The sequence below is a fragment of the Schistocerca serialis genome, chromosome 5 (genome assembly GCF_023864345.2).
Source record: "Schistocerca serialis cubense isolate TAMUIC-IGC-003099 chromosome 5, iqSchSeri2.2, whole genome shotgun sequence".
NCBI lineage: Eukaryota > Metazoa > Arthropoda > Insecta > Orthoptera > Acrididae > Schistocerca > Schistocerca serialis.
The window spans coordinates 576,639,974-576,661,688 of record NC_064642.1 but is presented as its reverse complement, the minus strand read 5'-3'; the positions used below and the strand labels follow the sequence as shown (position 1 = coordinate 576,661,688).

Genomic DNA, 21,715 nt, shown 5'->3' with positions numbered 1-21,715 from the left:
ACGTGATCTACCCACCTTATCTTCAGCATTCTTCTGTAGCACCACATTTCGAAAGCTTCTATTCTCTTCTTGTCCAAACTAGTTATCGTCCATGTTTCACTTCCATACATGGCTACACTCTATACAAATACTTTCAGAAGCGACTTCCTGACACTTAAATCTATACTCGATGTTAACAGATTTCTCTTTTTGAGAAATGCTTTCCTTTCCATTGCCAGTCTACATTTTATATCCTCTCTACTTCGACCATCATCAGTTATTTTACTCCCTAAATAGCAAAACTCCTTTACTACTTTAAGCGTCTCATTTCCTAATCTAATTCCCTCAGCATCACCCGACTTAATTTGACTACATTCCATTATCCTCGTTTTGTTTTTGTTGATGTTCATCTTATATCCTCCTTTCAAGACACTGTCCATTCCGTTCAACTGCTCTTCCAAGTCCTTTGCTGTCTCTGACAGAATTGCAATGTCATCGGCGAACCTCAAAGTTTTAACTTCTTCTCCATTAATTTTAATACCTACTCTGAATTTTTCTTTTGTTTCCTTTACTGCTTGCTCAATATACAGATTGAATAACATCGGGGAGAGGCTACAACCCTGTCTCACTCCTTTCCCAACCACTGCTTCCCTTTCGTGCCCCTCGACTCTTATAACTGCCATCTCGTTTCTGAACAAATTGTAAATAGCCTTTCGCTCCCTGTATTTTACCCCTGCCACCTTCAGAATTTGAAAGAGAGTATTCCAGTTAACATTGTCAAAAGCTTTCTCTAAGTCTACAAATGCTAGAAATGTAGGTTTGCCTTTTCTTAATCTTTCTTCTAAGATAAGTCGTAAGGTCAGTATTGCCTCACGTGTTCCAACATTTCTACGGAATCCAAACTGATCTACCCCGAGGTCCGCTTCTACCAGTTTTTCCATTCGTCTGTAAAGAATTCGCGTTAGTATTTTGCAGCTGTGACTTATTAAACTGATAGTTCGGTAATTTTCACATCTGTCAACACCTGCTTTCTTTGGGATTGGAATTATTATATTCTTCTTGAAGTCTGAGGGTATTTCGCCTGTCTCATACATCGTGCTCACCAGATGGTAGAGTTTTCTCATGACTGGCTCTCCCGAGGCCACCAGTAGTTCTAATGGAATGTTGTCTACTCCCGGGGCCTAGTTTCGACTCAGGTCTTTCAGTGCTCTGTCAAACTCTTCACGCAGTATCTTATCTCCCATTTCGTCTTCATCTACATCCTCTTCCATTTCCATAATATTGTCCTCAAGTACATCGCCCTTGTATAGACCCTCTATATACTCCTTCCACCTTTCTGCCTTCCCTTCTTTGCTTAGAACTGGGTTGCCATCTGAGCTCTTGATATTCATAAAAGTGGTTCTCTTCTCTCCAAAGGTCTCTTTAATTTTCCTGTAGGCAGTATCTATCTTACCCCTCGTGAGACAAGCCTCTACATCCTTACATTTGTCCTCTAGCCATCCCTGCTTAGCCATTTTGCACTTCCTGTCGATATAATTTTTGAGACGTTTGTATTCCTTTTTGCCTACTTCATTTACTGCATTTTTATATTTTCTCCTTTCATCAATTAAATTCAATATTTCTTCTGTTACCCAAGGATTTCTATTAGCCCTCGTCTTTTTACCTACTTGATCATCTGCTGCCTTCACTACTTCATCCCTCAGAGCTACCCATTCTTCTTCTACTGTATTTCTTTCCCCCATTCCTGTCAATTGTTCCCTTATGCTCTCCCTGAAACTCTCTACAACCTCTGGTTCTTTCAGTTTATCCAGGTCCCATCTCCTTAAATTCCCACCTTTTTGCAGTTTCTTCAGTTTCAATCTGCAGTTCATAACCAATAGATTGTGGTCAGAATCCACATCTGCCCCAGGAAATGTCTTACAATTTAAAACCTGGTTCCTAAATCTCTGTCTTACCATTATATAATCTATCTGATACCTTTTAGTATCTCCAGGATTCTTCCAGGTATACTACCTTCTTTTATGATTCTTGAACCAAGTGTTAGCTATGATTAAGTTATGCTCTGTGCAAAATTCTACAAGGCGGCTTCCTCTTTCATTCCTTCCCCCCAATCCATATTCACCTACTATGTTTCCTTCTCTCCCTTTTCCTACTGACGAATTCCAGTCACCCATGACTATTAAATTTTCGTCTCCCTTCACTACTTGAATAATTTCTTTTATCTTGTCATACATTTCATCTATTTCTTCATCATCTGCAGAGCTAGTTGGCATATAAACTTGTACTACTGTAGTAGGCATGGGCTTTGTGTCTATCTTGGCCACAATAATGCGTTCACTTTGCTGTTTGTAGTAGCTAACCCGCACTCCTATTTTTTTATTCATTATTAAACCTACTCCTGCATTACCCCTATTTTATTTTGTATTTATAACCCTGTATTCACCTGACCAAAAGTCTTGTTCCTCCTGCCACCGAACTTCACTAATTCCCACTATATCTAACTTTAACCTATCCATTTCCCTTTTTAAATTTTCTAACCCGATTAAGGGATCTGACATTCCACGCTCCGATCCGTAGAACACCAGTTTTCTTTCTCCTGATAACGACGTCCTCCTGAGTAGTCCCCGCACGGAGATCCAAATGGGGGACTATTTTACCTCCGGAATATTTTACCCAAGAGGATGCCATCATCATTTAATCATACAGTAAAGCTATTTTCACTGATAGACAACTTAAAACTCCTTTCCTTTCAGAAATTATCGAGTAATTTGTCATAAATTCACTTTGTCATGGTATTTCAAAAACAGAGGTCAATGAAATACTTTGTCTTTTCATTACTAATTCTGGATTATTAATGCCTTTTGTTTTAATCCTCCTGTAGACATAGTGCAAAAAATTTCAAGTTGTGAATCACATTTGCCTTTTTTTATTAGAATTTGGTTTGTTAATGCCTTTTAATTTAATCCTCCTGTAGACATAATGCAAAAATTTCAAGAACATCATCAATAAAATGCGCTGCACAAACAAACTTTTATATTTTCTGGACTTCCATCAAATTTATTAGATATTTCAATATACAAGTAATTGCCACATAATAAAACTTCACTTTACTGAACATACATCGAAACTAAGCAAGGATTATTCAGAACTTGAGTAATATAAGTCTCAAGAAGAACTGATACATTTGTTTTGCAGCATAATACATATTCATTTTTTTATTATAATACGATGGTGTCTTGGCATAGTTGGAAGTGTCTTACCACCCTACATGGCTGTTCACTTGGCTGGAAGCTGGTCTGGCACCACCTCATCAGAAAAACAGTGTCAAAAGGCCATTGCACTGTCATCAAGGCTCCTTGTAGTGCATGAAACAAACACATGCATTATTTAGCATATTCATGATATATTTAAAGTAATAAAATTGCTAATCCTTTATTGAACAGAATACAGTAAAATACTGAAATACATATTCTGGCCCTTGTCTTCACCCAAATTACTTCATATTCAGATTCTGTACTGACCTCACCAGATATTATCATATTATCTTTGGCTAAAAACATGTCACTACCACTGGCATCCAGCATATCTTTATGATATACATTCCAATTGGAATTTAGAGTTTCACTGCTTGTAACATGTAGTTTCAGGCAGCCAGTGAAGTGTAACATAGGTTATTTGCTATAGGAATGAAGGATGGCCTCTGAACCTAAGTGGAAAGTGTCCGTTGTGCCAACATGAGACATGATTTGTATCTGTTGGAATTCTCAATGACCATCAAGCCCACCCTTTGCACTTGTCTGTATCTTGAAATGAGACTTGGTAGTTTGAAAAATTTATGTATTCAGATTGTGAGCTTTACTGCCCTCATATTCTGAACTGCATATTCTGAAATGAATATTAAATAAATATTCAGTTAAAACCCTGTAGTTTGCATTAATGATTAATGTGGACTTCTTTGTTGTTCAGTTGCGTGCTAGAATCTGGAAGCTTTGATAAAGTTTTAACTTTCTACTAAATAGTAGAAACAACTTCTTTTGAATACAGTTACTAGCACCTTCTGTTACAGGTGCTTCATATAAGGCAACACCTCGTGTACAATTAGTCTTCGTACATTGAGTATGACGTTACTTGAATTCTGTCTGACAGGAAAGAGTGACATTTCTATCCAAATTGAGTAGCAAGTGTCACGTGTTTTCTGCGATGTCAGCACCATTGTCACAGCATGCCCATTATTTGGTGGCGTGCCCTGCTTCTCCAAGCCAGGATGCTGCAGCACGGAATAAATGTTGAGGCAGCAGGTACAGCAATGTGCAGTAAACTGCAGTTGTTTTCCCACACTGAGGACACGTGGAATCCACCTCTCCCAGTTGACATGCGGAAATAGTAACAAAATCTTCCAAAGAGTTTGTGATTTTAAACTAGTTAACTGATTTTTTTTAAAAAAAAAAAAAAAAAAAAAAAAAAAAAAAAAAAAAAAAAAACCTTTCAACTGTGGTGACCATTATTTGTTGATGAGATAGGCAATGGGTAACACATTTATTTACCAACCTGATGTTACACACAAACTTTCAGAAAGATCAGCTCTTTCAGAAAGATCAGCTCCGATCGCAACAGGTGAGTTGTCTTGTTGTTGCCCAGATGTACAGCTATAGGAAGATTTTAAACCTGATTTCATGGCTTAAGCTGATAGTGAAGTGACCAGTACTCACTTTCACTTCTGCCCAGAGATTTACAACACTGTCAATGCTCACAGTTCACACTCGGATTGGTGAGGTCGATAGAATTAGAAGGGGCTGCAACATTAGGAATTCCAGGAGACATATTAAAATATTTTCCATCTATCACTTCCAATGCTAAACATGACTAAAAACTGATTTGCTGTTGTTCAGTTATAATTTATGATATAACTGGATGGATAAAAAAATAAACTTATCAAGTGGTGCCAGGATAAAACACTTATAGAAGTTATGGAAAAGTACAATCGTTTAGAGACACTGGCTCCTTCTTCTAGCAGAAGGGTTGAAGGGAAAGGAAAAGGGGTGAACAAAAATGACTGATGAGGTTTAGGAAATGGGGAAAACCTCTCTTCAGGGGAGACACACCATTTCTTAAACTTCGCCAGTCCTTGTTTTTCATCCTTCTTCCCTTCCCTTCAACCCTTCTGCCAGAAGATGGAGCCACTGGCTCGGAAAGCTTGCAGATTTCCATAACTTTCCCTGACACTGCTTGGTGAGTAGATTTTTTTTTATTTACCCGTTGTATTATATTTTCAAAAATCGATTATTTCAATTATAGTGTAGATATTTTACTTATGAAATTTGTATTCTGATTGCAGATTAACTGATGTGACACTTGATATTGCTACTGAAGGCTATAATCCTAACAGCAGCATTGCTCTCGCTGTGGAACAGTGTCAGTGTCCACCAAACTACCAGGGTCTTTCTTGTGAAGACTGCGCTCCTGGATATTATCGTGCTCAGACTGGTCCATATGGTGGTTTCTGTGTACCTTGTAACTGTCATGGACATTCTAATACCTGTGATCCAGTGACTGGCATATGTTTTGTAAGTTTTTTTTAGGCTATACTTATTATTATTATATTGATATACAGTGAATCCGAGGCAGTTTGATGTTGTGTTAGTCATGGAGTGTGACACTGTAACTTTGTTTTATCTACTCATAATTGTTTCACATGGCTTATTTCGCAGCAGTTGCACAGGTAATTTGCAATATTACAGTTACAAATGAAAAAAAATGCACATTTTATTATTGGTAAAGTAAAATATTCCATTTGCTGTATGTATGAAAGTACTATCATGTATGTTGGGGTGCTTAGATGGTATATTTAGAAAATACTGCAGTTGCAGGTTTATATATCTGCTCTTCTTCATCATCATAATCATCATCATTGGTTCAATAATGCTTTGTGAACTGTGGTTTTCTGTACAAGATTATTTCATTTTTTTCTGTTTAGTGCCAAACTCCTACAAATCTAATTTCATTTTTTTTTATGTCCCCTCTGACACGTTTGGTGTTCAAACCCTCCTGGTTCCTCCAGGCACTGCCTTGAACATTTCCTTAATCATTCTGCCATTGGCTCTCGGTACATGTCCTGCACATTCAACATTTTTATCTTAATAAATGATGATGTCTGGTTCATCATACAGATTCTGTTGTTCCTAAGGAGTAAAGGAGACCACTCACTGAAAAGAAGAAGTGTTGTCGTCTACAGGCTCAACAGTGTGAAAAAAGATTACTTTGAAAACTAGCAAGTTGAGTGTGGCCTCAGCTGCCTGAGACTGCAGCCATGTGTGTGTGAGTTGCATTTCCGTGAGTGTGTATGTATGTGTTTGTCATCTAATTCTGACGAAGGCCTTCTGGCTGAAAGCTGTATTTGTGACAGTCTTTTTATTGTGCCTATTTGTGACTCAGCATCTTCGTTATATGGTGAGTAGCAACTTTCCTTTTCACAATATTGTTACATTTCATCCTGGATTTTCCATTGTTTGAACAAGGGTTTTTTTTTTTTTTTTTTTTCCCATACCTGTGAATGATTAAATGCTTTTGCTTTTCTGTGAGGGGTCACCTTTACTCCTGAAGTATTAACATACAACCAGAACCATTCTACAGATTGTATAATTCACTGTTATATCTCCTCCTCCAGGAACCACTGACCCAAGAATTTTTCTCAAGATTTTTCTTTCAAATATGCTAAATTGCTTTTCATCGAGTTTCCTTAGTGCCCAGGTTTGCGAACTGATGTTAGCATAGGCCTCACTAAACCTTATACATCATACTGTAAATCCATTTTTCAGGACTGTAAGAACAATACTGAAGGTGACCACTGTGAACGCTGTGTTGAGGGATACTATGGCAATGCAACCATAGGAACACAAGTTGACTGCATGATATGTGCCTGTCCTCTTCCTATACCATCAAACAAGTAAGTAACAGTTACTAAACAGGGCATTCTTGAGTGAAATAAAGTATTTATTTAAATGTAAAAACACTCATAACAGAACATTTTATGAAAAGAAAGAGATGATGACAGTCAAAACCTAAAAGCAATGAACTGCACCTAAAACTGTCAACTTGTCATGTGTTACATTGAAAGTAATTACATGTTTAACTTCTAAAATATACAGTTAACAATATCATGTGCCTGCTGCTGAAAAAATCTAATTTCTGAAACAAATTATAACTAAATGTTTTCATGCAGACAGTGATAAATGTGTAGAAACAAGTAATATTCTTAACCCAAGTGTGACACACACAACCTTTTGAAGCACGCACAGTGAAGAGACATTCCTCCTAAAGGACATTGGGCTATGTTCCTCAGTTGTTCTTCCACTTAAGCAGACTTGCTGCTGTCACCAACTGTTTTCTTCAATCTGGCATGGAATTTGTCCCAGCTGATGAGCTTCTCTTTGTTGTTCTTGAATTAATGTTTGTTTGTGCCGTTGAAATAATAGTACACGTCTGTCAAGCACATCATGTCACCTCACCTGTTGTATTTTGTGACTCAGCTGAATCCCTAATATCCCTAATATAGCGTGTTTTATAGTACTTGGAAGTGAATGTGATACGGCTATGTAATTTTCAGGGTGTATACGCCCCAGGACAATCGGGAAAAACCTGGGAATTTTTTCATCTGAGAAAAAGCCAGGAATTTTTTAGAATTCTGGGAATTTATCAGTGTTTTAGTTTTCAGTTAAAATTTTGTAATTTTGGCTGATAAGAACTGATAGTCAACAGCAAAATGTATCAAAGGCTTTAGGATGAGGACTTCACAATACTTCATAACAACAAACTGCTTCCGATGATCATGACGTCACAATTGTTTGGGTTAGGTTCTTTTGAGCACTTTCCAGCAGGCTCACGTGCATGCATAGTTGAGTCACATATGAACAGTACCTTCTCCCCCTTCTGGCTATTTAAGTGTGGCTGGTAGTGATTTTTCTGTTTCCTCTTCATGTCAAATGAAAACAAAAAGTATTTCTGTGGCCTGGAGCTATCAAGTGAATTCAGATACATGCACATAATTATGGAACACTAAATTATGTTATTAATTTGTTTTCTGATTTGATTTTATTTCCAGTTTTTTGCTGTCAAGCATTAAGTGCCTTGCAGAAAAATGAAATTATTTTTGTCAGTTTGCTAAAAAAAATTGGCTTTCATTAATCCTTAACACAGAAGCAGTCAATTTATACATATGGACCAATGGGCTTCCTGCATCATTGTAGTTGCACACACACAGCAATGCCTGTTTTCTGATGCTCTCTGGCAGCTGCTGGAATGAACCTATTTCTAACAGCTCACAGGAAAATATTACAAATGGTGGTTTGAGAAGCATTAGTTTCAAAGTATATTTCCTTTTACACAAGATGAATTATGTTACATGCAAGAATGTTGGATGAATTTCTTGAATTACAGATTGTTTGACTCTCATTTAAAACTTAACACTTTTAGGACCAGCTGCTTAGAAGAATTTCAAGCCCAAAAGACCAGTCATTTATTCATGATTTAAAATTTTACTGGCACATTTGTGTGATGTATCTTAAAGTGTAACAAACGCAAAAACTGACCAATGTTATATGTATCCTTTATGTACATTATGTATATTATTTCAAACCATTAACTTTTCCTACTTGTGTGTTCGTAATATGTAACAGTGATGTTACTATTGACTGACTACACCACGTACCCTAAGCTCTGAATATCTGCTTTCATCTGCTGGTGAGATCACGTGATATGAGCTATGATTGGTGTACAATGACATATCACAATCTCAATTTCAATGCTTTGGAAACTAATGTGCTTTGTTCGGTGGAATTCAAATTTATACCTTTTTTTCTGTGTTATGTTTTCTAAAGTGCTGGAATGCTTTACTCTGGTGTATAAAACTTTAACCATTCATAGGATTGATAAGTTTTACTGTCTCGAGGGAAAGTATACTGTCACTTATTATGGAGAAAGTGTATTTTCGCCATGGAAGAAGTGTATTTTTAAACGGGAAATTCGGGAATTTTTTTTCCTTTTTCACGTATACACCCTGAATTTTCCTCATAGCCTCAGCCTTCGTTAGTCATTGTACTACCCATCTAGCCCCTTCCCTGTTCCCATTCCAGCACTACATAGTCCTCTATTCCATGAATAAACCACAGCCTTTTCACTTCTCTCATTTTCTGTTACCTCCCCCCCCCCCCCCCCCCTGCCTTCTGCCTAATCTCCCGAATGTGCTTACTGTGCTACCCTCTCTCCACCTTGTCCTTAAATGCTCCCATGCTCCCACAAGCAGCACTTTACTGTCCTCCACCCTCTACCCTGCTATTCCCCCCCCCCCCCCTCCCCCAGCCTCCTCCTTACCTCCACCACACAGTTGCTTTTCCCACCATGCACTGCTGCTCACAGTTTGGCCTCAGCAGCTGGAGACTGTGGTCATGTGTGTGTGAGTTGAGTTTGCCTGTGTGTGTGTGTGTGTGTGTGTGTGTGTGTGTGTGTGTGTGTGTGTGTGTGGTGTGTTGTGTTGTCTATTTCCGACAAAGGCCTTGTTGGCAGAAAGATCACTCTCTGCACTCTCTGACAGTCTTTTTGTTGTGCCTGTCTGTGAGTCAGCATCTCTGCTATATGGTGAGTAGCAACTATCTTTTCTTATTTTGACATTATATTGAATAATACAGAAAATAATAACAATGTAATTAAATGTGAAACCACTCAGAATAGAACATAGTCCACATGAAGTTTTTTGCTTTAAATTAGTGTTTCTGTCGTATCCCTGAATATTGACCATTCCTTCTGGGACACCTTATATAGTGGTAAAGTTGAAACTAGTTTTACAGAACAACAGAATATACTGTAATTTACATTCCTGTGTCAAAAATGTCGATAAATCATAGAAGTTGTTAATCAGTCATTCTTGTACTCTAGTTCTGTGTGTACATTGATGAGCCAAAAAATTCTGATTGCATACTTAATAACATCCTTTGGACACAGCTTTAGAACACAATTTCGTATGACATGTATTTGACAAGTCTTTGGTAGGTTTGCAGAAATGTTACATTATATGTCCATGGACAGCTCATGCAGTGCATGTCAATTATGGGCCAATGGTTGTTGGGTGTGGAGCTGGCACCCAAAATCATCCCATATGTATTCCATCTGGTTCAGATCATGTGAATGTGGTGGTTAGGACATCAATGTGAATTCACTATCATACTCTTCAATTATGGCCTCGTGTGATGGAAAATTATCCTGTTGAGGAAAACATCAGGCATGAAAGGGTTCAAGTGGTCGACAATGACGCTAATATAGTCCACAGCTGCCATGAATGTTCCCTCCTTGCATGACATTGCCCTCACCAGACTGCATCAGTAGCACTTTTACTGCTTTACAGAGCAGGAAATCTCCATGTTCTGTGATGGAGCTTGGACATCCAATGCCTTGTTGCCTAATCAGGTTGTAACTGCCCTTCAGTGTCTTTCCATAGACTCTCACAACAGTAGCACATGAATAGCCAACTAGTTTCACCGTTTCTTAGATTCCCTTTACCAGGTAGGGGTCCATGATATCCTGCTCTTTGTCAAGGTCGCACGTCACTGGATTTCACCATTTGTGACCGAGATCACTAGAATGATTCCTCATTTGACTTAGCTCTGCTTGTATACTTTCCTTACTTTGTTGTGTGCCCACAATGCCACCAGGCTTAATTAAATCTCATGGTGCCAAATGGTCATAATGTTTCGATTTGTCGGTGTTTGTGGGTTATTAAGTTGTTCTGTGTGACAATATGCTCGCAACCTCTTAAAGACTTTTATGACGGAATATAAAACATCATTCTGAAAACTACATGGTGATGCATACTTACATCCAAATTATCTTCAATTCCGCTGTTATGGTTGTGAATTTCACAGTTTGTCCTTAATATATAATAATACTCCATAATGCAGTGAGGGAAGGAAAGTATTGACTTATGAATTTAGGGATTCTAAAGCCTGTGAAGTTTCTTCTGCAAAATGTTTATTTCTTAACTTTACATCTTACTCTCATTTCACATTTTTCTAGACTAAATAAATTTTTGACTCTAGCTGAATTGTCTCATTAGATTAGCCATTCAGTCCAAGCAATCCTATCTATAGGTCAACATAATCAGAGATTAATTGAAGTGCAAAATTTGCAGAATAATTTTTTTTTTTAAATTTAATTGTATGCTGGTGCCATCGTTGTTTGTTATCCATCTGGATGTTTATATACTCCACACCTGGTGCCTCACACAGTATATGCCATTGATCTTTATTTCTGGTACATATAAGTCATTCTTGTTTGTTGAAAATTGCACAATATAAGTTTTTGTAAGATCATGGTTAAGCTGATTACTGTGAACCAGTTGTAAGCCTATTCGGTGTTGGGTATGGATGGGTTTGGACTCCTTATTAGTATATTCGTTTCGTCAATAAACTTGTGTTTTGTGTGTGTGTGTGTGTGTGTGTGTGTGTGTGTGTGAGAGAGAGAGAGAGAGAGAGAGAGAGAGAGATAGAAAGTAACTTCAGAAGGCAGTGTGATTTTTCGGATATGTCACTTGTGTCTATGCATGACTCAGCAATCATCTACAAGTGAATTAGTGGGTTTCCTCATTTTGCTCTTGTAAATGATATACACAGTTCACTTCAAATATATTAGCTTCTCTGTTGGCCTTTTACCTTTTGCTTGTAGCTGGTGGTGTATCCCACTGTGTGTGATGCACTGACATATAAATTTGCATGTCCAACTGATGGTTAGCAAGGAAAGTGATAATTTTTAATGTTGTAATAAGAAGTGATATTATCTTAAGTGGCATCTGATTCTGAAGATTGCAGATTCGAACTACAGGTTGTCAATTGAACAAGTGATGGCCATACCTTTTAATCTGAAGCAAAAGTCTCCAATGTGAACAAAAGAAACAGTGATATTAAGTATGGTATCTTCAGCTAAATAATAAAGTATTTCCTTTTGTTCTAAAAGTGTCCTTGTTATATTTTCTTCAGACATAAATATGTCAAACAACATCTGGTTTGATCATGCCTACAAATTTAGAGTAACAAATTTGTACAAGATGACCAATCAGTACAGCCTTCATATCCTGAGTGGTTAAGCAGCTCAACTATCCAGTAAAAAGAAGCCATGGAAAAATTGATGGGTCTGCAGTGATTTAAAATGTGTGTGTGTGGTGTCTTTGACAGATAACATCTCAATAATTTATCAGACTTGCAGCTAGCAGTTAATTTTATGATATATAATATTAAACTCATAATTAATGAGCATTAACAATATTTCACGTAGAATGATCACATTACAGAAAATCACATGTATGATAATGAGCAGGTACAAATTAAAAATGTTTTTTCACCTACCTCTACATTTAAAGCTCCATTTTTTCTTATCTTACCTTAATGATCACTTCATGATATAGTTTTGGGAGGAAGTAGTACTTAAGTTGACCCTTCATGGAATATGTGGACTCAGTTTTAAGAGTAAGCGCCTCAATGATCCACAACATCTGTCTCATAGGGCTTGCTATGTGAATTAACTGAGTATCTCAATGACACTCTCCTGCTGGCTAAACAAAACTGTGTGAAATCCATAACTCTTTGAACACCCTCTCTTTTGTATCTCGTATGGGCACAAGAGTGGTGTGTAGTATTCAGAAACCCAGTTAGTCCTGCAAGGTAAGGGTGTCACTCTGATTGTTTTGATTGGCTGTTATGACAAAAGTGGTTTGACTAATTCTGAAATAGGGTTTGTGTACTAAATTACTTCACCATTGCACAAATTTGAAGTATTGTATCATATATCAGGGTAATATGTTCTACTTCTTTCTTTGTTGCAGCTTTGCAACAGGATGTGAAGTAAGTGCTGATGGTGAAGAAATTAGTTGTGACTGCATTCCTGGTTATTATGGAGCCAGATGTGAATACTGTGCTGCTGGTTATTTTGGAAGACCACAAGAAAGGGGCAAGTGGAACTTTTTTTTAAAAAATTTTATAACACGGAATTGTCTTTGCTACTGTTTACTCCAATGAACAATGTATCACAATCTCTTTTTCTTACTTCCTGTAGGTGAAACCTGCCAGCCTTGTTCATGCAGTGGTAACATCAACCCAGATGACCCTGGTGCATGTGATTCTATTACAGGGAAATGTCTTCGTTGCCTCAATAATACTTATGGAGAAGCTTGTAACTTGTGTGCACCAGGATTCTTTGGGGATGCAGTAGATCTAAAAGACTGTCGAAGTGAGTGTTTTATTTGGCTGGATATGGCATTTCTACATTTTGATCCGGAATGTAGATGAAAGTCACTATCCACTAGAATGATACATTCAGGACTTTTAATTAACAAGTGGTTTCGATTTTATTTACCCATTGTCAGCTATGGCATAAGTATTGCAAAATTTGTGATTTTATTTCAAATGTTATAGGCTGCATTTAATTATACTGTTCTTTCCTAGCTTAATACCATTACCTCAAGTGTAGTGTATCTGAGAAAATTGATGTTGAGATGTTGATTACCTATTAATTACTGTTCAGTGTTAATATTGTTGCATTGAGGACAAGACTGAGAACTGATGTTATATACCCTTACTCTCTCAATAAAGGACTAAGAGACTAAAATCTACATAAAATGATTTAGGGGGTGAATGATGATCAGGAATATATTACCCTCCTATCTCTAAATTCAGAAATAAAATCATTGTGTAATTTACTAATGGTGACCAGAATAACAGTTACTTAGAATTTTATCTTACTACTAAATAGATAATATATGGCTACAGCAGTACTGTCTACTTACCATCTGCCCCAACAGAAAAACAAAAAAACTGGAGGAGAATTGAGAGACAGCACACTTAAGTAAGGTATATCTTTCTTCACTTAAATGTGTTCCCACTAATACGTGATTGTAACACAGTTTTTCACTATGAAGATGATGAAGGATGTGCATTTTACATGGACATCACAAAATGCAGTCATCTGTAGCGGCTCTTCAGGAACTGTGGAACAGAAGAAGGCATGAGTGCAAATGATGTTAGTGTCTACAAAAGACAACTTCAGTCTAAGAACACCAGAAATACACAAAATTCTGTGCTGTTGTGCAAAATCGTACATTAATGAGACATGTTGCACACTTAAAGACAGATCTGATGAACACAAGATGTCATACCAGACTAGTTGAGACCAAAAAATCTGCTGTTGCTGGTTGCTGTATAGATATGGGACAAGGCAAGAGCTTCAAAGAGACAAAGATCTTCTAGTCTGCCTCTACCTGATGCAATCCACCAATAAAGAAGGAGTTGAAATGTGTGTATCAAATGGCCCACTCAGGAGATGCATAAAATTTGAGCTTAGCAATGTGTGGGAACCAGTTTTGGCAGCACTAAGGCTTTATTGGCCATAGAGGGAAACAAATTCAACAAGATCACAATGATGGAAGTTCAAAGCCACAGCAGCTAGTTCGGGTACCAATAGCTTTCCCATATGCATTTTCTGGGTTTTGTAGATTGTGGATAGCCATTCCCACCTGTACACATGTTATCTGTGGCTCATTTTTCTGGCAGGGGACTGGATGTCAGTGTACTGTTGCAATGATGTTATAGCACCACCCTCCTGATGCCTGCAATTTTCTATCAAATGAGTGCATAATCTGGTGAGGTGCTACAGATCCCCACAGTTGCACCTGAAGACTACAAGCAGCCTAATTGAAGTATTGTGCAGTTGCAGCAACACCATCCGGCACAACAGCTGAGACCCTCACAAGTTGAAGTAATGAAACAAATTTGTTATGTTAGTGATGAAGCTTTGTTCTTATTCCATATTCCTTAACTTTCTTATTCTGAAGCTAATTATGTATCCACTGTTATTTGTTGCTGATGCAGTATCTTCACTTTGTTGGTGTAATAAATGTTACTCTCCTGTAACATTTACAAATTGTTGATTGATTATATATTTTCTTGCTTTCCAATTAACTCCTGCTTTCTACTTGTGAATCAGTAATCATATCCCTTACCTCATCAGATAACCATCTGGTCATGTATAACTTTCTTTCAAAACAAAAGTACCTTTTATTAGCAGAATTATTTTTTATTAGCCATTGTACATGATCAGCTACAGATCAAGATACTCAAGCTAGCACAATAAAATGGCTTCTTCTAAATTAGAAAACACACACACTGTTATTTATTAGTTATCCCCAACAAGCAACATATGAATTATTCTATGTATGATGAAGGAGGAGAATTCCTTGCTTTACACCCATTCGAACTGTCTTGTCATTTTTATTTATTTTATTCTCCATTTGTAAAATATGATAAAGTTCTCTACTGACATACATTCTTTCTTCCTCAGCACCACACACATCTTTGTACACAAAAGTTTATTACTGAGGTTCTGACCTAATGTTTTCGTATTATATCCTGCCTGTTGAAAGTACCGTATGAGCAAGCAGTTATATGTGTTGGAGAAGAAATACCCTTACTCTCAACACCCTCTCAGTTTTTACGTTAAAATATATGATAGAAAATTTTTACCCTATTGCTAGTGATATAGAGTAGTGCAACTGTAACTTCAAGACTTATTTCAGTGAAATATGAGAAAACTGTTACCACAAAGGCAAACTAGAACAGTAAAACTAACAGTTATGTGCAAGAGAGGTCTGAAAGGCAGTAAAAAAGAAGGCAAAAAAAATTTCAGGGACTGGTAAAAGAGACTGACAAAAAGGAAAGGAATATTAGTAAGATGGGTACGAATAAAATAACTGAAATGTAATTACAAGAGAAATATATGAGGAAAATGTGAAGTGGAGGCAAATGTTCTTGTTAATTCAGACTGAGAGAAGTTCAGAGCAATCATTATAGGGCAGAATGGCTGAAATATACTTATCTGTAAATTCTAGAAGGCGCAACTTAAATGATGAAAATTACTGCAACCACTTGAGAAGGAAATGCCAGAGTCACAGAAATAAACAGATTATTTGTATGGAAAAGCAGCCACTCCCTTGTAGCTGATTGATGTGTGGGAAGTGGAAGCTGATAATGGCACAAAATAATGTTTCTGTGTGCCATATGTCAATCAGCTTCAGCTAAAAAATTGCTTCACTGCACATTTCTGTTTATTGTTGTCCTCCTAGAATGTACATTTTATAAAAATGTGTATGATAAAAACATGTAAGATACTAGTAATATTGCATATGAGTAATCACAGCATTTAGATGCACCTCTGCAAAAGAGCAAAAGAAATAATGAAAGATGGTGAAAATGTCATCTAATAAAATAAGTTACAGGTTATGCTAATATTTTCAGATTTTTAGAACAGTTTACATTATCTTCAGCAACAAATTCTTAAAAAATGTCATTCACAATGCTGTAATGGAGATATCTTTATCACTAGATGAAGTCTGCTGTAGATGTTGAAGTATTCGTGTGTGTCATATGAATGACAATTTATAAAGCCTTTAAAGATTGGATATTTTTTCCACAGGTTGTGACTGTGATAAATGTGGAACAAAGGAGTGTGACAGTTTTACTGGGAAATGTGTATGCCATGAAAATGTAATAGGAGAAAAGTGTGAGAGTTGTGCTGCTGATCATTTTGGTTTTTCAACTTGTGAGGTATGCTATGTTGTTGTCTGTTTTATTTACTGTGGATACACAGAATAATGTTTAGTTACAAATTATCTTTTGTTACTTAATTGAAGTTCACCCCATGAAATTGTGCAGCACATGTTGTTAACAGCAAATATGTGTGAGAAGTGCACCATTGTAGGGGCAGACTCATGCATTGCACAGGAAAATTCTAGTTAAATTGTTTTTCTTTTTTGATAGCAACTGAGAAAGTTATATGACAGAATGCAGAAACCCAATAATGGATATGGTGAATTTAGGCAAACCGAGGAAGAATCTTCAACATCGCAGCTTGTCAGCAATCATTGGTTAATATGTTAAAAAACTAAATACCTGCCTCGATTGCAAAAAAAGCACCTAGTGTTAAGTGTTAACCCAGGTTTCAGCGTAGATAACTACACCTTCTTCAGAACAACAATAAAACCCACAAGTGCCTAAGAAGACCTTTGTCAATGATTAAAAGAACACCATAGCTATACATTTATAAACGACAAAGAAAAGGAAAACACAAACAGTACCTACGTACAAAGTCAAAACCACTACTTAACTTAGTGGTGTATGCTCCACCTCACACTGGCCTATGTTCGATGGGCCATGACCCGCCATAAACTGCAGCTACAAACGGTCACTCACTTACAAGCCTGACCCGCTATGTATGCACATGTGCAAGACAAGGGAAGTTACTTGAATGCGCATGTGCATATGAATACGAGAAAGTTTATCCATTGGTCGGGGCTAAATAGCCTATATATTCCCAACTGTGGATCAATGTATATCAAAAAATGAAATGGATAGAACAAGAGATGAGCTAAATAGGAGATGAAACCTAAAAATAACAGCACGCGGTTGCTTTTGCTAGTAAAGAAACTTATGTATGAAGCTACCTATGACAACAGGAGGAACGCTTAAAAGCTATACCTAAAGCCAGTAGTTAGCCTGGGGGGGGTCATGGCACATTGAACATAGGCCGGTGTGAGGTGGAGTGTACACCATTAAGTTAAGTAGTGGTTTTGACTTTGTACATATGTACTGTTTGTGTTTTCCTTTTCTTTCTCGTTTATAAATGTATAGCTATGGTGTTCTTTTAATCATTGACAAAGGTCTTCTTAGGCACTTGTGGGTTTTATTGTTGTTCTGAAGAAGGTGAAGTTATCTACGCTGAAACCTGGGTTAACACTTAACACTAGGTGCTTTTTTCGCAATCGAGGCAGGATTATAGTTTTTTAATAAACAAACCGAGGAAGTCACAGAAAAAAATGCAGGTGCAATTAATTTAGGCACAGATGGATGATTATTGAAGACAGATCTATGAGGAAACATAGTTTAGTGTGTAAAACCTATCAACATAAAAGCAATTTAAAAAAAAAAAATGTTTTAAGGTCTCCTTGGAGTGATCATTGCTGAAATCATCTTCATGAAGTACAATTTGTTTGGATAAAGAATGATAGAGAATTTGATACTGATTGACTGTTGATTTTGTTAAGTAATGGAGATAGATCTAGTCATACAGGAACTGAAATAATATAAACACCAGTCTGATGAATTTTGAGGGGGGGGGGGGGGGGGGGAAGATGCAACAGTAAAGAAGAGTTATAATTATAGGTGTCTTGCAGACTGTCTTGCTGGTTTATCTTTGAACTAGAAATGAAATTCTTTCATCAGGTAAGGGCATTTTTTGGGCATTTGAGTGGAAGATAGAGATAATTGTTTTAATAGTTGCTGGAATCCTTTAACCATGTTGTAAAGTGCATGATGGCAAAGAAAATTTACAATTCATTTGTCTGCTATGGGATATGTGTTATATGAAATCAAAGTAGATATAATGAGAAAGAAATTTTTTGTGAGCAATCAGAATAAACAATCAGTACATGCAGAAATTTGGCAACTCTTCTGGTGGTAATATGGCAATCAGAAACAGAGAGCTATGTGACAAGGATTCCTGAAATATGGATAGCTTGCAGATTATATAGTGTGTCTCCACAACTGAGCAATCAGTTGCTAAGCTGTCACATGAAAGGTCTGTATTTGATCTTCAGTACTAATGGCCAGCAGTATAGTGTACTCATCAACTGCTTCTTGAGCACTGCCATCTAGCAGCACTTTAAGAAGAGAATAAAGCTGCATTGTGTGATCACTGGACTTGATCTCACAGTTGTGTAATTTAACAAGTTTGTAAATTGTATGCATCATAGGGAAGGTGAGTGGAAGAAGTATTTGTAGAAGTTCAGTGTGCTCTGTTTTGCAGAAATAACTTGTAATCTGTAGTGCTTCTTCTGTGTAAACTTCATTCACAACAAACATCACAAAAACCCTTATGAAAGTACTGTATCTTGTAACAATAAGTGTTTGTAATGATACAAGCGAAAAAATTACTCAGCTGTCAGAAGCAAGATTAATTGTAAAATATACATCGCAGTCATAATGTCTCCACACTTGGATGTAGACTATAAATTCATTATAAATGCCTAATCTTTTCCTGCATACTGTGTGTTTTCTGATCCAGTATTTGGTGTGGTGTTCTCCTTATTTGGTGCCATTTTGTTATCCTGTTGCTTGTCATAATACTGCCAGTCATTTAGCTATTTATTTGTCTACTGAATTTTAAAGTTATATTAGACATATCAGCATAATACAACAATAAAACATAAATAAAAGTTAACAAATATCCAGGCATATAATTACTTAGAGGTCAGTTAATTCCAAAACTATTCTTCCACTATTTATTCGCATTTCATTGCAAGTCACTGCACATGGTGCACTCATTGCACACTCTACACACACATTCTTTTGGCTAACATGAGGAGCATTATGATGACTTTGCCTCTCACTACATTCATTGGCCATTCTCATTTGTCTGAGCCAACATGCCTCCATTATGGTGGCGATGCTGACCTCAGGACAATGAAAAAGGAGGTTAGCATTTTCTATTACAAATCTTGGCCCTACTATTTTCCAATAAAATGGATTGTACTGTAGAAGTATATTGTGGAATTCAGAGATGCTTTATTTCTTTTTTTGATTTTTTGCCAACTCTGACATTTTGTTGAAAAGTGAAATATTGCATAGTCTCCTTTAGGTTTAGTTTTTACCATGCTATTTTAAGAGCCCATCATTAATTTTAAATTTGTCTGTTCAAGGGTTGCAGAGCATGTGACTGTCAAGAAGCATCAGAGAGTACTCAGTGTGATGATGTATCTGGTGCCTGCCGTTGCAGTCCCGGAGTCAGTGGAAGAACATGTGACCGCTGCACCCCTGGTTTCTGGAACTATTCAGCATCTGGATGCATTTGTAAGCTGAATGTTACCTTTATTTCAGTCATATCAAAATGTAAAACTAAAATGATCCAGAAAAAAACTTTAAAGACTGTTTATAAACCTGCTGTTTATTGGTCAGTAGCATTTATTTATCCATAGACTGTGTACAGATTTATATAATTTCTTATCTACTCATCATCCAGTATTCACTTTGTAGCAATAAAATAAACACTTACAGTTTTGGAATGCAGTTTTAAAAATAGTAAAATAATTGATTAAGGGTACTTTGCTATTTATTTTGTTAGTCATATTTCCCATACTCCAGGAATGGAGTTTTAATTTCATAAGCTTAGATGTGTAATCAATTTGTCTGTGTGTTATATTATTCTGAGGTCATATTTCAGCACTTAGTGGGGAAAAGACAATTACTTAACTTGACAGAGGCATGTTTATGTACAAGATGTTTCAGACCTACTGTTTGGGCACTTTTTATTGGAAACATCACTTGTATTCTTTTTGGGTAAAATACATCTTTGGTAAAACCAATAAGGGCAAGTAGAATGGTGAACAACTTGAGAGCCTGTAGAAATTACATATTGGCAACAGTATTGCCTAGCAGTGTTGCTGGTGTCATGAATTGCAATCACATGATCAGCAACATTGCTGGACACTGTTGTGTGGCAATGTTTGCAGCAATACATTTCTGGGCCAAAAGTGTTTACACAAAGGCCCTGATATTCCTGCAAAATGGATGAAAACAAACTACTGGATGTGAGGGTGTCCCTCCTGCTTTTGCATTTCACAAAAAACCAATTGGTGATCAACCTTTGGTTTTTGACTACTTACTATTCATACAGAAGTGTGATATACCTATTCAAGTTAACACTTCTCACTGATAATACATCTTTATTATATTCTTATTGGATCTTCAGTCATTTAAAATAGTTGTCTTGACACTATATATCAGTGGACCACCATTTTAAGGTGAGAACTCTGTTCACTAAGTCTCTCTGGAAATTGATTGAGGAAGTGGGTTTAATTGCTAGTCTGAGATGAAGAGGATGACACAGGTCTAGGAAGTCATTTTAGGCTGTGTATAACCAATAAGAAAACAGATTGGAGTGATGAAGGAAGGGGTAAATGGAGAAACTACAGAAAAATATAATAACAGTAATTCAAGTTTCTGAGTTTATTATGTTTAGGGGATACAGAAGGATGAAAAAAGGAAAAAAGAAAAATGTGGAAGTTCTAATAGAAAAGTCATTCAGGCTAAACATTAAACAGAGGTATTCTGAGTAGGAAAGTCTCTGCAGCCTTCTTGTTTGGCTGATACATTTTCCTTAACTGTGGGTTCTATAACCTTCAGTTTTTCAGTTTTTCTAACTTTAACTTTTTCACTGTTTCCACCTTTTTTCTTGCTCTGTATCTTTCCTGATAAATGAAGTCTTCAAAATTTTGGTATTTTGCCTTCATTTTTATGTCACAGTACAAGCTGTTTCCACATTTTAACTAATTTAGATTGAAAATATGTGGTTTTGGAAATGCTAATATCAGATGCCTTACTTTGCAGCATGTGGATGCAACACTGAATATTCTGTTGGTTTTGGATGTGATCCATTGACAGGACAGTGCCAGTGTTTACCTGGTGTAATAGGAGAAAAGTGTGACCAGTGCCGATATCGCTGGGTCCTTATTGAAAATCAAGGGTGCTTTGAGTGTGACAGCTGCATCCATAATCTACTAGATGTAACAGACCACCTGACTGAAGTTATAGAGCCATATGTTATTGAATTTGAGGTTAGTCTTACAAAAGTTACACAAATTGTTAATAAGAAG

At 36.8% G+C, this 21,715-nt stretch overlaps 1 protein-coding gene across 1 annotated transcript in view; it reads left to right on the top strand.

The window, feature by feature from the left end:
* The window catches only part of LOC126482302 (laminin subunit alpha), a 365,291-nt gene that overhangs the window by 201,176 nt on the left and 142,400 nt on the right, over positions 1 to 21,715 (top strand). Inside the window, exons 27-33 of the mRNA XM_050106331.1 lie at positions 5,315 to 5,543; positions 6,795 to 6,922; positions 12,842 to 12,966; positions 13,072 to 13,245; positions 16,483 to 16,613; positions 19,763 to 19,913; positions 21,450 to 21,676. Coding sequence (XP_049962288.1) covers positions 5,315 to 5,543; positions 6,795 to 6,922; positions 12,842 to 12,966; positions 13,072 to 13,245; positions 16,483 to 16,613; positions 19,763 to 19,913; positions 21,450 to 21,676 — 1,165 coding nt within the window. The remainder of the gene's footprint in view (positions 1 to 5,314; positions 5,544 to 6,794; positions 6,923 to 12,841; positions 12,967 to 13,071; positions 13,246 to 16,482; positions 16,614 to 19,762; positions 19,914 to 21,449; positions 21,677 to 21,715) is intronic.